At 39.5% G+C, this 18,348-nt stretch overlaps 1 protein-coding gene across 1 annotated transcript in view; it reads right to left on the bottom strand.

Moving 5' to 3' along the window:
* Positions 1 to 1,521: 1,521 nt before the first annotated feature.
* Positions 1,522 to 18,348, bottom strand: part of ppp3cca (protein phosphatase 3, catalytic subunit, gamma isozyme, a) — a 34,372-nt gene continuing 17,545 nt past the window's right edge. The window contains exons 5-13 of the mRNA XM_031740872.2: positions 16,279 to 16,424; positions 14,605 to 14,744; positions 11,404 to 11,481; positions 11,225 to 11,319; positions 10,986 to 11,111; positions 10,825 to 10,902; positions 9,040 to 9,124; positions 8,061 to 8,158; positions 1,522 to 2,542 (exon numbers count right to left, since the gene is read on the bottom strand). Coding sequence (XP_031596732.1) covers positions 2,382 to 2,542; positions 8,061 to 8,158; positions 9,040 to 9,124; positions 10,825 to 10,902; positions 10,986 to 11,111; positions 11,225 to 11,319; positions 11,404 to 11,481; positions 14,605 to 14,744; positions 16,279 to 16,424 — 1,007 coding nt within the window. The 3' untranslated portion in view covers positions 1,522 to 2,381. The remainder of the gene's footprint in view (positions 2,543 to 8,060; positions 8,159 to 9,039; positions 9,125 to 10,824; positions 10,903 to 10,985; positions 11,112 to 11,224; positions 11,320 to 11,403; positions 11,482 to 14,604; positions 14,745 to 16,278; positions 16,425 to 18,348) is intronic.

The following is an 18,348-nucleotide window of genomic DNA, read 5'->3' as shown; positions in this document are numbered from 1 at the left end:
CATTGTTTTTTCAATAGAACAGAGAAGTCGCATAAATCACTGTATTTGAATTTCATTTTATTTTTTTCCAAGTGATACATCTACATAAAAGATTTCATGGCCTCGCATGACAAATACGGTACAGCTTTTTTAATCCCCCTTTTTTACAGCTATTATAAGATCTGATATGATGAACAACATTTTTTTAACATTCTGCAAGATATGTATAGGACCTAACAGGAGGTCAGTATACTGTATGCCTCACCCAATAAAGCCTTACCTTTAAAATAAATGTCAACATCACAGTTCTGAATGTAAACCAATAAAACAAAACAAAAAAACAAACACTTTCAGAAGCCTTCCCAGAAACTACAGAACATAATGGCAAACAACAATATTTTGGAAAATTTAAGGATAAAAAGAAACGTAATCTTTAATCACGTGAGACTCAAAAGCCTCCTGGCTCGGCTCTGTTCACCGTCCACACGCACAGATCAGATTTTGACATGTGTGGCCAAGGTGGCATGGCACATGAACACAAATGCCTCATGCTTTTTTTTTTCTTTCCCAAAAAATAAAAGCAAAAAGCGGTGTGTGGGGGGGTTAAACTCACGACAGAATAGCAAATCTTAAAGCTTATGTCCCCGTTCCATGAGTGACAGAAAGACAACTGAATTACAGTCAGGTGTGTCGAAGCACCAGTAGAGTCAGATCAGCGTGTCCTAGAAAAAGCAGGTCTTAAAGGGTTGGGAGTGCCTGTGAGGAGTGGAGACGTTCAGACCAGAGCGGAGCTGGATTCCTGAACATTTCAGAGGACAGAGAGGGGGGGGGGGAGCAACAGCAGCAATCTCAGCAGGTGTTAATGGTTCACCACCTTTGTGTGACCATAGTTTGTAAAAATAAGATACTGGGTATGTGAGTCAGCCAAGCTTGAGATGATTACAGTACTGTTAGGCCTTGACAGACAGCTGTCCCTGCCGGGGGGAATGACTCAGTCCATCGTATTTAAGTACGGCAACGTCAAAGTGCTGTTGCTTCACTGCAAGTCAAATGTTTCCCTTATTCGATATGCACGGTTATCACAATTTAAAAGAATACTGCCTAATCAACAGTAGATGGAGACACTAATACAGACTGAGAAACAAAGGTAAACCCCCAAAAGCATGCCCCGCCCCCCCCTTTTTTTTTTTTAGTGTTTTACAATAAAAGATCACATCAAACTGCCATATTTCAGTTAAATACACTGAAGTTTCCTACGCAATAATGAACATCAGTCTGCTTTGAGGAGAGTACGACATGCAGGTCCTCTTCTGTCCAATAACCGGAGAGAAATCTGGTCCTTTTAGTGTAATCTTCATGTGCGGAGCTCAAACCCAGAGAGGAGTATTAATAGGTCTGGTTGCTGTGTAGAATAAGACATGCTTTGTACTTTTCTTTTTTTGAGGGGGGTTAAGGGCAGCAAGAACTTCCTAGCTGCCATCAAGTGAACACAAGTCATAACCAGCACAAGACAGCCAGAAATACAAACTATCATTGCACATAAAGAGTTAATCCTTCACTTTAACCGTGTCATTTACAAATCATAATACAGGAAAAGGTTTCCTCTGGAAGTGAACAAAATACTTTACAAAAAACAACCACCTTTAGGGCTTCAAAATGTATAAATAAGACAAAGTCTTAAAGACATAAGTCTTCACATAGAAATTTTTACTTTTTTTTTTTAATTATTAATATTAGATAAGATAGAATTTAATAGTTCTTTCCCTTCATATTTTTTAATACATATGCAATTTATCTTTTGACTGATGTAGATATAGGCATACTGTATGTAGAACCTCAAGTGTCCAAAATGTCTCGGCAAGAATCTCGCGAGACCCAGATGAGGCTACAGCATTTGTACTTTCCCTTATCAAACACACGAAGAACAACAGTTCAAAAAACAAACTTAACATGACTAAAAACTCATCTTCATCTACTGGTACCAACTTCAATTTATAAAATCCTGGTTTTTGTTTTGTTTTGGTTTTTTTAATCGTTTCGACATGTATAGCTTCAGTGTACAGAATACATTTCGACTGTAAAATGTCTTCATTCAGTAATTTCTTGCTATAACACAATATATCTAATAGGTTTTATTTTTAATAAATAAAAGAGTCAAATGTTTGTCTTTTCTTGAGCAGCTGGGTAGTGCTTTCCCAGCACTGCGGCTCCTTTTGTTTTTATCCACTGATGTTTCTGCTTCCATTCACTGCCCGGCTGTGGGCGAGCAGATGATGGACAGGCAGCTTCAGCAGAGGAGACAGATGAAGACAGAGAGAGAGAGACAGCGAGAGAGAGCAGTTGGGGGCTATGACTCAGGTGGTGTGGGCTGTGTAAAGATGGCAGGGTAGTGTTTCAGTTGCCTATCCATCAGTGCCGTTCTTGTTGGGGGTGTTGGTGTTGATTGTGGTTCCATCTGGCTGCTGGCCATCTTTGCGCGGAGGCATCCTCTCGTTTATCCTGTCTAGGCCACGCGCCTCCTCGAAGTTGCGAATTTTCCTCGTGGGAGAAAAGCCTTGAATTGCTAAAAAGCAGAAAAGAAACCAAAGGGAAAATTAAAAGAAGGTAGAAACAGCTAAGTAATAGCAGTGCGTCACAGCAAGTATTCGCCGTAAACATTTTTAGCTTTCTCTTTTTTTTTTCTTCCATCAGCTTCAATCAAAATGTATTCCTTGTGGAATTTCATTTGACGAGCAATAAACACAGTATCTGCTAATCACAGAACGGATGATCTGTAAATACAACACATGCACGACTAAATAATGACGCCTAACGTTCAAGCACCAGTGGGACAAACTACACCAATTAAACACCTCACACGTTATAGACTTACGTTAATGTCCCAAAACGGCCAAGGAAACCAGAAAGAAAACAAGTGCAAACGGAAAGCAAACTTGTAAGAGACAGTTCATATATTTCAGTCATTTTATCAAAGTAAACAGACAGTAAAAACTCAGTGGTTAACACTTTATATGGGAATTATATAAAAAAAACAAAAAAACCCTCAAGGCCACTCTTGCACAATCAGATGTCCGTGATTTTAAAAAAAAAATTGTTCCTTGAATAAAATAATTGTATTTTTCAACTTTGAGTTTAGTGATTTCCAACCAGCGGTACTTGGACCTGCATCTGTCACACTGTTGTATAAAAAGATTCCAATTTGAAAACATTTTTAATTTGAAATAACGAATACGGTACAATGACATATTGGTCCTTGTGATAAACAATGTCCAAAATAATCTTATCCCAGTGATAAAATAGTTAACACTCAAAATGATCTGATAAAATACATTTGTGCATCGATGTAGTTAGCCAACTGTTGATAAAACAGCTCAGAAGAACACACATCGCTTAATTAGCTAAAAGTAATTGATGCATAATTTAAAAAATTAGCAAAAAATGCAGGTTACATAAGGCAACAATTATCTGAAATGAAAGGTTATGTATTAGTAATGTTGGTAATAGTTACATAAGTGAAATGATTAGGGCGAACGCATTGTCTAAAATTAAAACGCATTGAAACGTAAGTAATAGTCAATACGTAAAATAATTAACACATTAATTATTAAATAAATATTAATTTATATTTTAATTTAGTCAAAAAGCTGCTTAAAATAAAGGAAATGTGGTTGAAATTAATAGATAAGTAATTGCTTACAATCTTAGACTGATACTTGACATAAATAGTAAAATGATATTGTTTCTATTGTAGCTGTAAATAAATATCAAAATAAGCTAAAAGCAAAGGACAGGTAGCTAACATATTTACATAGGTAAATAACAGTTACACAAAATAATTAATTATAATATTTCCCTAAAAGTGCTGGATACATATCTGAAATATTTATCTAAAGGTGTGAATGACCAGATACTAAAATTTGTAGACTGATGGCAAATGTAACTCTGAGTGGTAATAGTCTACAGTGACATGTGATAGGATGAAAAAACATGAACGATTGTTGCAACGTACACTTTCATGGCCTAAAAAGTTTACTTTAAAAAAAACAATCAATTGAAATGAATACATTTGAAACATAACTGAGCTATTTGAGCTCATCTGTTTGATAAACAAGACATAAAAGGTTGATGACTATTTGTAAGTAATAATTTTAAGTAACACCTTTACCTCATCTACAACATTAACTATTAATGTCTTCTGCAATAGAATATTTAATGGATTTGATGAGATAACTGAGGCCTGTTGAGCCGCCAACCATCACTGTCGACCAGATGAGACGAGCGGTGTAGCAACAGCCAAACGGTGCATCAGGATTAGATTCTGAAAATATCCCAGGCAGGGATGTCCCTGGTCTTATCTTAACCAGGTCTTAGCAGGCTTTTCTCTGTGTGGGGAGCCACACTTTGCAAGAAACGCTTATGTGACCACAGCCAGGGACTTCTTATCAACAAAGGACAAATCATGTCCTAAACCCGATCGACAAAACAAAATATATAACCTCTTTATAACAGTCTTTATTTTTCAGAAATACAGAGACGAGCCTGATTTAGCTAATGCTCACCTGAATCCTCCAAAGCTTTAAACTATACAGTGGTAGTTGACACTTTTTGAATCTCCATTTAGCAACACAGTCTAAGTCCTAATTAGTGCCTGTGCAAATTTGGTTTTTGCCTATATTAAAAAAAAATGAGAAAAAAAGACTTACAAACAGAGCACAGCAATTACAAAAAGGCAATTACTTATGTTCACTTCTTTCTCATTCAAGCATTTTGTTTCAATTCATGTTCTGTTCCTGTTTCCACCTCATTCTACCTTATCAAAGAAAACACTAGTGCTGATTTTTACAATGACAGAACCAGTGTTATCAACAGATTCTGATGATGCAAGAGCAACCAGCAATAACGGGATTCACTATAACAGGATAATCAATAGAAATAAACATTAGGGACACTACAGAAAGGGGGAAAAATACATATTTGAGGAGTGGGTCTGTGTTAAAGGGTGAACAACACACACAAAACACAGACAGGGGGATTTGAGCCAAACAGCCAATGCATACCTTTTGCTTTAGCTGCCTCAATGGTAGCTATGTTAATGGGAGTTGAGGAAGGAGGGGAAAAAGGAAGTCATCAAAGTAGCCAGAGACAGCAAATACAACAGTATTTAAAAAAATAAATAAAATAAAACTAAAAAAATCAATCTGAACACCACTGTGGGATAATCTGGAGAAACAGATGGCAGAATATAGGCCAACACCCATGGCTCATTCAAAGGGAGGCAAAAATTCATAGCAGCTGTGAAGCGTCACCAAAACACTTAGGCGATTGGGTGGAAAGGTTAGAGTGAAGAAGTGTGTTGGAGTTTTAAGCTGGTGTTTGTGTTAAAGGGTCACGAGGACTTAGGTGTGGAGAGCCGAGGGGGGATTTGGTTAAACACTAAGAGTCTAAGATGGGGGCAAGATGCACAACCATGACCAGGCAGTCCATCCAAAGGCTCAACACACATGCAGTCAGAGGTTCCCTTCAGACACACACTCATTTATGCATGTACAATCAGCTTCATTTCAAAGTGAACTAAAATAATGTTTACAGCTTTTGGAAACATGATGAATATTTCTCCTTTAAATTGGATGCAAACTGGAGTTAATTAGTGCAGCAATGATGTTATGTGTTCATAAAACGCACAGGTATACTATCATCAAGATTAAATCAAACAAGAATCGGAGAATCGGAGGAGGACTGGATAAAAATACACACAGCCCCCTACTCCCCTTGTTTGAACTAGCCTAGCTGATCTGAAAGCTGTGACTGGGGGAACAGACATGGACAATGACATTCTCAGAAAGGTCACAACATGTGGTTTTCCCTTTGATTGCCCTGCAACTTCTGTGAGCCTCCAGCACGGCAGAGCATGGCTCCCAGCACGTCCTGTGGCAGGTGAGGCCAGGTGCTGACCTTTAGATCAAAGGGTCAGCAGCCACTTCCAGGTGACAGGTTGACCTCCTCGACCAGCCGGCCCACAGCTCAGCCCCAAAGCTTTCTGCCGCATGGAGGCGGGGGGCAGTCAAAGTCCTGACACTGCTTCCTGTGGCGGGAATACCACCATTGATCTCGAACCCTTCAAAGAGACTATAATCGAATGGGGAAGCTGCTGTATCGGATATTCACAGATAGACATTCAGTGGAGCTTTGCTGCTATCAGTGTAGCTGATAATAATAATATCATCAATATCGCCAAACTTGGGATTAATAAACAACCCTTGGATGCTTCTTTTATAACATACTGAAGTTGTTCTAGAAAAAGTCTCCCACATGGCAGCAGGTTCATCCCATCTCAAATCATCGTTGGCCTTTTTCATTTAACTGAATTATAAAACACATCCAGGGCAGAAGGTCTCAAAAATCAAAAATCGGTAATTTAACAAATTTATTTTCTCAGTCATAATTAGAAGACCATCTAGAAGCTATCTACTGATATTTTTATGATACAACTTGTTGTACTTGCTCAATCCAGCATGAAAGTTGAATGAAAATAGCATTTTCTTTATTTCTGTGACTAAAAACTTCATGTTAAATATTATTGTACACGATTCATTTTTGCATTATTGTGAAATACAAATTTATGGTATTCAGAAATTGTCAAGCATTTTCATTTGTAACGTGAATTTTTTTTGGTTAGTGTGTGCTCAAATATGGGACTTTCAAAGACTTCGATTTTCTTTTAATTCATATTTTAACTCATGTTGTGATTTATTGTCCCTAAATTAAAGACTCTCACTCATTTTTATGGTGGAAAAGCTCAGAAAACTGTTCACACTTTTATCTTTAATAGTTTTTGAAACATGAATGTTCAAAAATGGCCTCAGATTTTAAAATGTTAAAAAAAAATGCAAGTGACAGGTCAATGGACTATTTTCAAAATATATCCAAACTTTGGAGTGTGACATTTTTATGCATCTTGGAGAAAATGTTCTTAAAATTGTTTGATTTGAGATTGAATGGCCCGGCAGTTTTAAAATGTCACTGGGTGCTTATTTGGCCATTCATATTAGGACATGTTGTGACATATGTTTGCATGTATAGGGCTGTATCATATTCAGGGCTGTACACAAGTAGTCCGCAGGTGCGCATGCGCTGTCAAAATAAAAGACGCGCACCAGAGGACAGACATTTGTTCAAAACAAATGTCTGTCCTCCTCCAGTCTGTCCTCCTCCTGCGGACCACTTATGTGAAACCCTGCTCATAATGTATCTGAACACGTGTCTCTTCAGCGTCACTGAGATGCACAGATATGTCCTTATTTTCCACATTGCTTCTTTTGCAACACAAACACAAACGCCCAACACGGAAGCTGTGGCTTCCCCATATTAGACTATTAGTTTAGTTGCAACACAACCAAAGGAATTTATTTTTGTGAAGGTTAATTCTACAGCTAAGCCCATTAGAGATGTACTCAATTAAAGAAAAACAATAATTAGAGCAAACATATTGAAATATGTCAGTTTTTATGACTTCACACTCAAAATGTTGCATCAGAGTTTGAAGCCAATACAACAGAGCAACAAAGACCTGAAAGTCTGTAAGTAAAACTGATGATTAAAGCATATTTATCATCCAACTAATCAGGTGAAATGAACACAACATTGCTACAGAGTAAACATAATCAACTGCAAGAAAAAAAATGGCAATAACATCATTTAGTTGCAAAACTTATTACACATACCCACAGACATCAGGGTATCAGAGGGAGGACTTAAGAGTCCTGACAGTAATACTTCAACCACCATTCTTCTGACTTGCTTCACATGCCAGCAAGTGTATAATGTATATATTAGCATAGACGTAACCTAATCAGGCTAGGATAACTGGATAACTGCCACAAGAAAATAAGGGTAATCTTTAAACTTAAATCTTAGCAAGAAAAGCTAAGTGTGTAATAAAAGCAAAAATAGGGTGAAAAACAGGTGTACTTAAAAAAAAAAAACAGACTCTGTGACACAGGGTGAAGAAATGAACCTGTCTAGTTAGAGCTAAGTGGTAAATGGACACAGTGGAAAGGTTACACAGTATAAGAAACACTTACCGCTTTGTAAGGTCTGCTTTCCCCCAGACAACACTCCCACTGGAAGAGTTCCAGTTGGGGTCAGGCCTTTGAGTGTTAACACACTCTCACTTTCCTCCCTAGTCCAAAACAACACACAGGTACATGAAGAGCACACACAGTTTACGTTTCAACAAGCACAGCGACCCACACCTGGTGGTTTAGAGGCGGTTTTCAAACCACGAGGTCATGAGGTCACTGGATGTTTCACCTGCTCCGTCTCATCCACTCTTTGTTTGGTTCGATGGACTATCTGCACTAATCGTCTCCAGCCAACCTGCTAGCATGTGCCCTGCTTCTGTAATTGGGTCACTGACAACTTGTGTCAATTTTAGCAGCTGAACCAATATTTTTAAGTCTTGGTTCTTAGTGTACAGATTTGTGTTAGCACACTTTTGTGTTAACGTGTTGCATTTTCAATGAGCCCTTTGCTTTAGTTCGAGACACTTCAAAGTCAAACATCACCTTTTTTATCCTACAGAGACATCTGTGCATTTGAAAAAAATGTAACAAACATGAATAAAATAAAAAAGCCACATTGAGAAAGTGTCATTAGTCTTCTTTTACCCCCCCTCTCCCTTTCAGTATTCGACATATAGAGCCGTTTGACAAATAGGCTGCTTGTCCACTTGCAGCAGTGTGACGAGCTAGCAGCAGCACCATTAATCTGGAATAATGTCTAATGTCATTACAGAGTCTAGGTGCATCGTGACTCATCTCGTGTCCGCTCATTAATCCCAGCAGGCCAACACTGTGTTTTCAAACTCAGCTTCACCAATCCTGCTGCATACTGGCCCTGTGGTGCCCTGCAAATTATTTTTGGTATTGTGATGACCCAGTGCACTGAGCTCATTGAAATCCCTTTAGCATATATACATGAACACAAGCATTTCCAACAGGGATTATATATATTTTTTTTAAAAAGATGGAAAAAAAAGAGAATGTCAAAGTCAAGGCAGACCTGAGAACTGCGAAGACTCGGGCCATTTTTCCCACGGCACGAATCTTGTTCCGAATAACCTCCTTACGCATCGCTGAGGTGCCGCCTGCAAACAGTGCGTAGTATGAGTTAAGACAAAGCACACGGCACTTTCCATCCCATGAGACTGATATTCTTCGCCCTCTTTGGTCACGTGTTCGTCTCAGAGCAGAGTGCGTGTACTTCAGGGACCAGAACTCCCTCTTCAACATCAGCCATGTGTGACAGAGGCTGAATTATGATTAAGTGCTACACATAAATCACCTGCCAGCATTCCATGTCAGCTAAGTGAGTGCCAGGACTCATTATCACTTCATCCAATTTAAAAGCCAAATTAAAATCGTCATACACTGAAGAAGCAGAAATGAATCTGTATAAAGTCTACAGCCTAAGCAGATGTGCACAGGTGAGCAGGCCACCTATATTTATGGATTTTTAGACAAAAACACACCTTAACACATTTTTATCATGTATCAAAGCTAAATATAGTTTAACCTTCTCAGGTCTGACTCACCATAGATAATAATCCTAACCTTCCCTTAGCCTATTATTTGTGAAAAATAATCTTTGATGTGTGTCAGTGAGAAAGATTATTTCCTTTGTTTCCTGATTGCTACAATTCTGGAGAACAATGAACTAAAAACAGAGTCTACAATGTGACTAGTAGCTCATCCAGCTCATGATCCATCACAATTCACAGGTTACTGTAATGTGTGAAGAACAGAAAGAAAGTGAGAAGTTTTCTCGTCATTGTTTGGATGCAATTGTCCAAACTAACAAAAATTCAAACCCACTGAGAAGTTTGTGTCCAGGACACATTAATCTGGCTCATCACTAAGTAAACGTGTTTGATTTTAGGAGCACTATGAGTAGGTGGTCACTGGTAAATACGAGGACAATCCCAAAAGTAAGGTCTCCTATTGTTTTAGAAATACAAACAACCGTTTATTTTCCATAACATTTACATCACGGGCGACGTGTGGACGCGCGGTGTCGTGGAGAATGCTTAGGTCCTTGCTCCGCATTCCTTTTCTCCAGTTCTGAAATGGCCTTCTGAGTTTTTCCAGTGTTTCACAGTACCTGTCAGCATTTATTGTGGTCCCAACAGGCAGAAAGTCAACCAACAATACCCTCTTTCAGTCCCAAAACACAGTTGCACACTGCGCGCAAGCATTCTCCACGACACCGCGCATCCACACGTCGCCCAAACTGTCGCTCTCCTGCAAAACTTTGGTTGGAACTTCATCACCCACCCGCAATACAGTCCGGACTTCACACCCAGTGACTACCACCTGCTCCCAAAGTTGAAAGAACATTTGTCCGGAAGGCGATTCTGCGCAGAATAGCAGACCTGACTTTTGGGATTGCCCTCGTAGAAAAAAGTCTGAAAAGACATCACATCAGCTTGTCGTAGCTTTGTTCATTATTACTGATGTTAGTAGAATGGTGACCAGTAGGTATCGTGTTACAAAGAGAGGTGGACTCCCAAAGATTGCTAAATAATCAACAGTTTGCCTGGATGACAATGCTTTCATTTCAGCTTCTTCTCAATTTAGTGAGATTACCACTGTGGAAAAACACACTGGCAGTATTCGCTAATGACCCTCCCCAACTTAGTGGGGTTTTTTTTCTTTTTTTTGTACTGATCCCAGTCCATTGGTTATGTTTATGAGTAAAGTATCCGTCAGAAACATTTCTAGATGAACGTTTTCGAGTGGATGCTTCTTCAGTAATAATAGACATGCATTTTTTTTTTTTTTTACCTACCTTCATACAGGTCGTCTCCCTCTGACATGAGCTCATCGTCTGAGCAAATGTTGAGTACATTCACCAGCATCTCCGTCACTGTAAATGAATCATAGAAAGCTCAATACAAGAATCGTTGTCGGCCTCCAATCCACTTTTTTCAAACTCGGCACCAGACGTACCCTTCTCTCCAACAAAAGGCAGAGACCACGTGAAGACATCCATAAAGTTGGGCAACCAGTAAGGGTGCGGGGAGCAGTTGAACTGTCGGATGTTCATCACGTTGTTCTCGTATTTTAATACAGCAGCTAGGATAGAAAGAGGGGAGGAGACGGGAGGAGACATTGAAGGACTGACGACGGGTAAATGCAAGAAAAATACAATAATGAGAGAGGTATGAGAAAAAAGAAAAGACAGAGACCTTTGTTGTTGTAGACATCTAGGTAATTTGGAGCTGAAAAGATTGTGATTAACGAAGGGAAACCTGTGGTCTGGCTTTTTCTGTACATCCGATACCTGTGCAGCCATAAATAAGAGTGACCCATTAAACACGTTCTATATCATCAAATGCTGGAAATGTGTTTTCAAAATACCACTTACCCTGCATCCTGTGCTTCATGGGCTCTTATTACCGACAGCAAGTTATTATTTACCAAAAAGTCACAGACTGCTGAGTAACTGCAAAGAGAAAAAGAGACAGAGAAGGCTGACCAGTTAAAACCACTAACAGAGGGGTCAAAGCCTATTCCAAATTTAAACCATTAGACGGAGCAGCATGAGGCCTCTTAAGATCAGTTACTAATTGACTGTTGGCCTGAGGAGATGCCTTCACGTTTATTTTCAGCATGCTGTGCCCTCTGGCCTCTTGAGCTCAGAGTTTAAAGATGCACAGTATCCAGCGGTTGCTCTGGTGTATTTATGGGCATTCAGCAGCATTGGCTGGCCTCTACAAAAAGTTTAGACCAAGCAGAGGCTAGATGAGGACAACTACTTTACTTTAGAGTACAACTAATCCATTAGCTCAGGAAATTATTGGGAGTAAACAAAGCAACATCAAACCAGCACCAATGGTTTCTGATATTTGCAATATGAACAGACTTTAGACATGCAGACTTTGTTTTAACCAGCATTAATATTTGACTAAGGCAAAATCATAGTCACAATTATTTGTTTCATTTACTCAGCAACTCCAGAACCACCATGCAATTATTGACCAGTGGGAGCAAAAACCCCACAATCTCACAGTGGATTTCCTTGAACTTAAATAAAAACTAACAAAAATTGATTAATACAAGAAAGGAAAAAAGGTGGAAAGGAGGGGATGTTGGAGGAACACTAGTGAGTGCTGCTCAAAGAAGACCAGGTGAGAGAGATCCTCAGTGATGCAGAGATAAATGAGAGCATGCTGCAAGCAGCTGTTAAATAATCATTCAGCAGGTTCATCAAAGGAAACCTTGTTTTACTTTCAAGTTCTTTTGATGGAAATCTTGATGACTAAAACCTCTCCTTCCACAGTCTTGGCTCAAGCTGAACTAAACAGTAAGTAAATCTGGGCTCTAAGGGACTTGCAACACAAGACAAAACAAGTGTGTTTTATCACTATTACTTTGGTTTAACATTTGATAAACTAGTCAGTCCTTACACTATTTCTTACACTATGAAAGGAGGAAATGTCTATAGCACTGCCAATCAAACGTTATCAACTCAAGGACTACAGACTTTCACAAAACCTCCAGCAAATCACGTCTACATTCAGTATCAGTGTTCTTATTTCCCAAAACTTTATTAAGTTATCTATGTTTTATTTATTTTTTTGCACAGCTGTGCATTTCAGAGTTAGCAGCAATCCCACAGTTTGTGCTAACAATCTTTTAGCCAATCAGTTAAAATATTTGGTTTTTATTTTTGTGAGATACAAATGTAAAAAAATCTAATTAGTGGTTTAGACAGCATTTTAACCAAAATTTTAAATTATGCTAGCACCTGTTATACTTTTACAATAATTGAGATGCTGCTTTATTAATCTAATGTTAGTTTTATGAGGCATCAGTCACACGGGCCTACAGACCACTCAGCAACACACTGACAACTTTGAGAAACAAAAAAAAAAGGTGAAATTGATTGCAAACAGAATGCTGCTGCACCAAAAATATCATTGTGATTGTTTTGGTTGCCAGCAGATCTCTGCAGTCACCAGATTAACACCCTTTAGTCTGAAGGTGAACATTCCTCATTTCTGGTTTGCCTCACACTTTTCATGTTTCACTACTGCTTAGTGAGCAGTGTGCAAGTGTTTGCAGACAAGATGACGTCTTCCATGCAAACGTTTGGCAAACACAGCAACCTGCTGAGTACCAAAGCAATCAGAAGGAGGGTTTTCAATGCAGTTGGTCGTGACCAAATTCAGCCAGCGACCTCCACCGAGCAGTCGAGGAATACACACTTTTTGCTAGCACGCAGTTGCCAGGAAGTCACTGACCGGTCTATAGGCCGGAGTGAATTGGGTTTTAGCTGCAGATTTCCCTGCCAGCAACCGCTCGTCAACCATTCAGGGAATGTCCATTTTTCGCCAAGTGGTTGCCAGATGTTCCCTGACTGATCTCTAGGCCTTTCTGACTGAGGCCTTAGTTAGCTCAGATTCACACTGCATCAAAAGCAGGCATCACTGCTTTTTGCCCGTGTGTCGTCACCTTGTTTATACAAACAGACAGCAGTTTACACCAGTGGAACAAGCAATCCTTTCAATGTTGTTGGAGTAGAAGGTCATCATACCTTTCCTAGATTTATCAAACAAGGCTGGCTGACAGTTAGCATAACAACTACAGTGTTTTACATTTAGGTTGGTGCAGAGTTGCTGACATCGCTGAATGTAGGTCGTCTATTGTATTTGGCTAACTTTTGTGTCAGCCTCAAAGACTGTTGAAAACTGACCACATTCTAAACAGGAAGAAACCTTTATTTAGACATTCTGACACTGTGAGTTATGCATGTGTAATGTGTGAAACACTGCAAACTGCTGTGACAAAAGTTTACCCAAATATGAGCTAAATAGTTTCTTAAAAGTACTTACTTTAGTCACGTGGAGACCACAAAATCAAAGCTATGATAAGTCCATCCAAAGTGGCTGATCAACTCCCCTAAGCTGCCATCTCTTGGTAAGGTCTGTTGCAATCTCTTAATTAACTGATGCATTTATCTTCACTTAATACAGACTTACTGGGGAAGCTGGTTACATCGCAAGTTGCACACAGCTGATGTAACTAGCTCCAAGCTAACTGATTTAGCTTATCTCAACCTAACATTTTTTGTCATAAAGGACTGTGACAGGCATTGTTCATGTTTTTCCTCTCTAATCTTATTACACGTAATCACCTGACTGTTGTTTCCTATTCTGAATAAGCGTTTTGTATCTTTAAACCCACTGAATTCTAAACAAGCCATTTAAATGTGCTAATCTCTAACATGTTTGTCTGCTCTTGACCATTGCTGGACCCATTTCCACAGAATATTGTGAAGGAGCTCTTTGAATCTGTTGACCTATTTTGTAACGGCATACTGAATGTGTCGACCCATTTTGAACATGCTGTTTTTATCTGCTAACCTGTTTTGAGAAGGCCATTTTTGAAAGTGCCTCAATAAGCTGATTGACCTATAAAACAATGAATCCACAACCTGTGACCTGCGCAATGCAGCTCATTTTCTATTCGATTCGTCGTTATTATTATTATTAAAGTGGTCTACAAGAGCAGTGCTTGTGCAGAGCGCTACAATAACATTAAAAGCAGCAGTTTTATGTGATACCTGAAAAAGTAAGAGCAGCCTCTCACGGAGTTGTGGTTGAAATGTTCTGATGTTTTTTCACTGCCGTAGTCCTCACCAGGGTCTGCCCAAATCAGGTCGCACATTGGCCCGAATGCTGGAGGCTCTTTAAATCTGTCTAACTGCAGAGCACAAAATACAAACATGCTTAGCAGAGGAACTGTTTGGTTGTGACAAAGTAGCTAAAGCCACAAAGTCAAGGAAGTGGACTCTCTCACATGAAAGCCCTCCGTTCAACTGCCTCGATAGAAATGACATGGAAGGAACTGAAAAAATGCATTTTTAACCAAACTCTCTTTGTTACACTAGTTCTGTCAGCAGGTACAGAACTAATGTAACAAGCTGAGAAGCTTGTGAAAGGCTACAACGCATATTCAACCCATGTTAAACAATAGAAACTGATAAACAATTTCTGGCCTTTTTATTTTGACTAGAGCCCCACCGAGACAACAATATCCCAACAACTTTTTTCTATCAGACACACAAAACAGAAAACACGCCTCTAACATTTGCGATATCGTGTTATTTATTTACTTATTTATGTTGGACTTTGTTCCGTTCACCTAGTTGTGTTTGTGGCACTCCAAAAATGTATGTTGCCAACAGGGAAGTTGCAGAGTGCCCTCTGCCGGACAAACTATGTAACGTCAACACTCAAAACACGACTGAAGAGGGTTTATCCAGTCTCCACTTGTCAAATTTTCATTTATTGCCTGTTATAAATGCTGATACCAGTGAATCAGCAAATATCTAGTACAGGCCGATAATATCGCAGACTAATCACTTGGGCTCTAATTTATCAAACTTCATAAACTTAATAGCTACAACAGCCAAATATTTTTATTGACCGACATCAGCACTGCTGACTGATATCGGCTAACACGGCATATCATCAAATAAGGTGTTGAGTGATGTCTGGTATTTATCTGTTGATTCAGATTAATATTAAGCTGACTAAAAATGTAAAAATACTGTCATGAAGAGTTTTTAAACAGGTCATTTTTTGTAACAATTTCTTTGTGTCCAAGCCAAACTGACAGTATTAGATTCAGCTATCAGCCAATTTTGTTATTTGTAATACTGTATCAACAAGTCTATCCTTCATTCTTCAAGTATTGATCCTAACTAGTCTAACACAGGGAACATGTTCTAGGAAATAAAATTTTAAGAAATGTGAGAAACAGAGTCCAAAAGTATTTGCCCGACGAGTATTTATAGTTTTTAACTGTCCATAAGAGATCAACGTAGCTCCAAAGCTGAAAAGTGAAGCCAGTTTAAGCCTGCCTTCGTTCTAAATATAGTAAACTAAGTTGATGACTTAATTTAGATGTTATTGTGTTTTCATGTCACCCTCTGGTGCTGTTAAATGTGCACTTTATTGCAAAACGTTTGTTTTCAATAACAGCCATATTGGTTGTCCTGCCTCAATTCAACCAGGGCATCCATGGCACAGACAGGAAATGCCCATTCTGGATTTCAACCTGCCAACAGTGGAAGAGGCTGTACATCACAGCTAGAATCAGGTGTAATGAGGCATGACGGAGTGAATGATCTGCGATTAGAGCTGAAACTTTAACACATATTCTTGGAACATAAAAGAGATTAACTTGACAGGCAGATCTTGATAATGTCACAAGCCAGCGGTCGATCACTTACTTTTCTTATGTCATCTAGGCAGTTGATTTCTGGTGAGAGTCCGCCATGTACACACAGGAACTGCTGGTTGAGTAGGGCAGCAAGGGGCAGGCAGTCAAAGGCCTCCATGCAGGCGTCATACACCCGTTCAGAGTATTTAATTTTACCTGCAGTGAAAATAAAGATTAGGATTCAGTCTGAGGTCATAATTACTGGCAGAAATGGCAAAAAGTCTGTTGAATTTGCTCACTACAGCAAAGGTTTGGTAGACGTGTTATGAGCAGCTAGCAGAGCTGCGCTGCCAACTGTGCCACTGGTGATTGTTTCCAGACAGCTTCTACAGCACAACTTGCAGAAGACTGAAAGGGTCAGATTAGGTCAGGAGGAAGTCAATGCCTTATAGAGGAGAAGCAGCCAGGACAGTACAATGCGAGTGCCAGTTTGAAGACAGTGCTACTTTCAGGTCATAAAGGGGAGTGTGGAGCTTTGAAATTAAAGTTCTTTACTCTGTGAAAATGTACATTTTAGTAAATGAACATCTTTAAAGCTTAGTTGGAATAACAATGAAACACTACTCATGGGATGAGATGGGAAAATGCTATTTCTGCAGTTAGCTAAAGTAAAGAGGTAATGCTGTCTTATGAATCTAGGTTAACTCTAAGGTATATTCTCCGCACACTAACCCATGTCTTCCCAGAAACTACGTCATGGGGCTGTAGACCATAACAGATAAGATGAGTGTGCTTGGTGATAATAAACTATGCTAAAACAGTTTATTGATGAGAACAAAGATAATTCGTTCATTAAATAAAACAGGTCGTCATTGTATCGCGCTTGTTCACGAGGCTATGAGCCGCATTATATCTACCACACAACAAAGTTGCTGTCAAATCCATTGTAGCAAGCCGCTGTTTCTGCCGCTTGTGCAAGTCTCTATGTCTGTTACTTGTCTTATTGTGTAACAGGTTATACAGAGGGAGGTTTCAACCCTTTTTCCTCCTATGTGAGTGCTGATGTGAAGGTATAGTGCTATTCTCATTCATGAGAATAGCAGTGGGATGTGGAGGAATCGCAGGAATGGATGTGGCAGTGATGTAGACTCTGAGGATCAATCATAAAATAAATCACAAAATAATCCCCACTCTTGACTGTTAAATCTGAAAAAACAAAACGTTCTAAAATCATTAATGCACCACTTTAGACAAACAGTAAGGCAACATGGGTTAAAACATTGTGTGAGGCCACACTGACTTGGATTGCCACATTTTACTACTTCTACCAACCGCTTGTGCACTACAAGACAAGGCTACGAGAGAAGTGTGATCGCAGCTGTAATCAATTACTTCAACAATCCCTAATCTCTCTGATTAAATTTGTTAGTGTTGAACTGATTATCGATCAACAAGCTTTTCCGATCAATATCTTGCCCCAACCCCAGTCTAACAAAGAAGCCAACCTCTCCAATCTATCAGCATATCTAGCTTATATACATAGTCTCACACTCGGCCAACCACAGCCTGAAGCATTAACAGGTGGCAAACTGTCTGTGTGTGTGTGTGTGTGTACAGATGAGGTGGCATGTGGGTGGGTGTGAGCAGAGATGCAGTGAGTGAAATCTATTTGCAACTGGCAAGACATTCTTTGCCGACTGCTTTCTGAGTTTGCATGCTAATACCTCCACACCTGCTCAGCAGGCACACGCACACACACGCGCGCAGCTGTCACTGACTGAAATCAAAGTGTGAGTGTAACTGTCTAAATAGCATCAACAGCATGCCTCGCTGCTCTCCATGCTTCAGCAGTTTGCTGTCGGCAACACAAACGGGACAAAGGCTTCATCTCCTCGCTGGAGACTCGCAGATGAACTGTTGCATGTTGTGGCGGGACTTCCCAGTTCAACGTGTTTGTCACAAATGTGTCCTACTTATGGGGCGCTAGTCATTTTACTAAAGGGGAATAGAGAAAACACTCCACTTCTCTGGCATGAAGTCTGACTTAACATAGCTATGTTTCCCAGCACTGTGTTTTCAATTCCTCATTTGTGTCTGCGGTACTTGAAAGTGAAAAGAACTATCAACGGGACTAAGGAAA

The sequence above is a fragment of the Oreochromis aureus genome, linkage group 12, assembly GCF_013358895.1.
Source record: "Oreochromis aureus strain Israel breed Guangdong linkage group 12, ZZ_aureus, whole genome shotgun sequence".
NCBI classification, from domain to species: domain Eukaryota; kingdom Metazoa; phylum Chordata; class Actinopteri; order Cichliformes; family Cichlidae; genus Oreochromis; species Oreochromis aureus.
The sequence above is the reverse complement of the archived record's forward strand: the minus strand, read 5'-3'. Positions and strand labels throughout refer to the sequence as shown.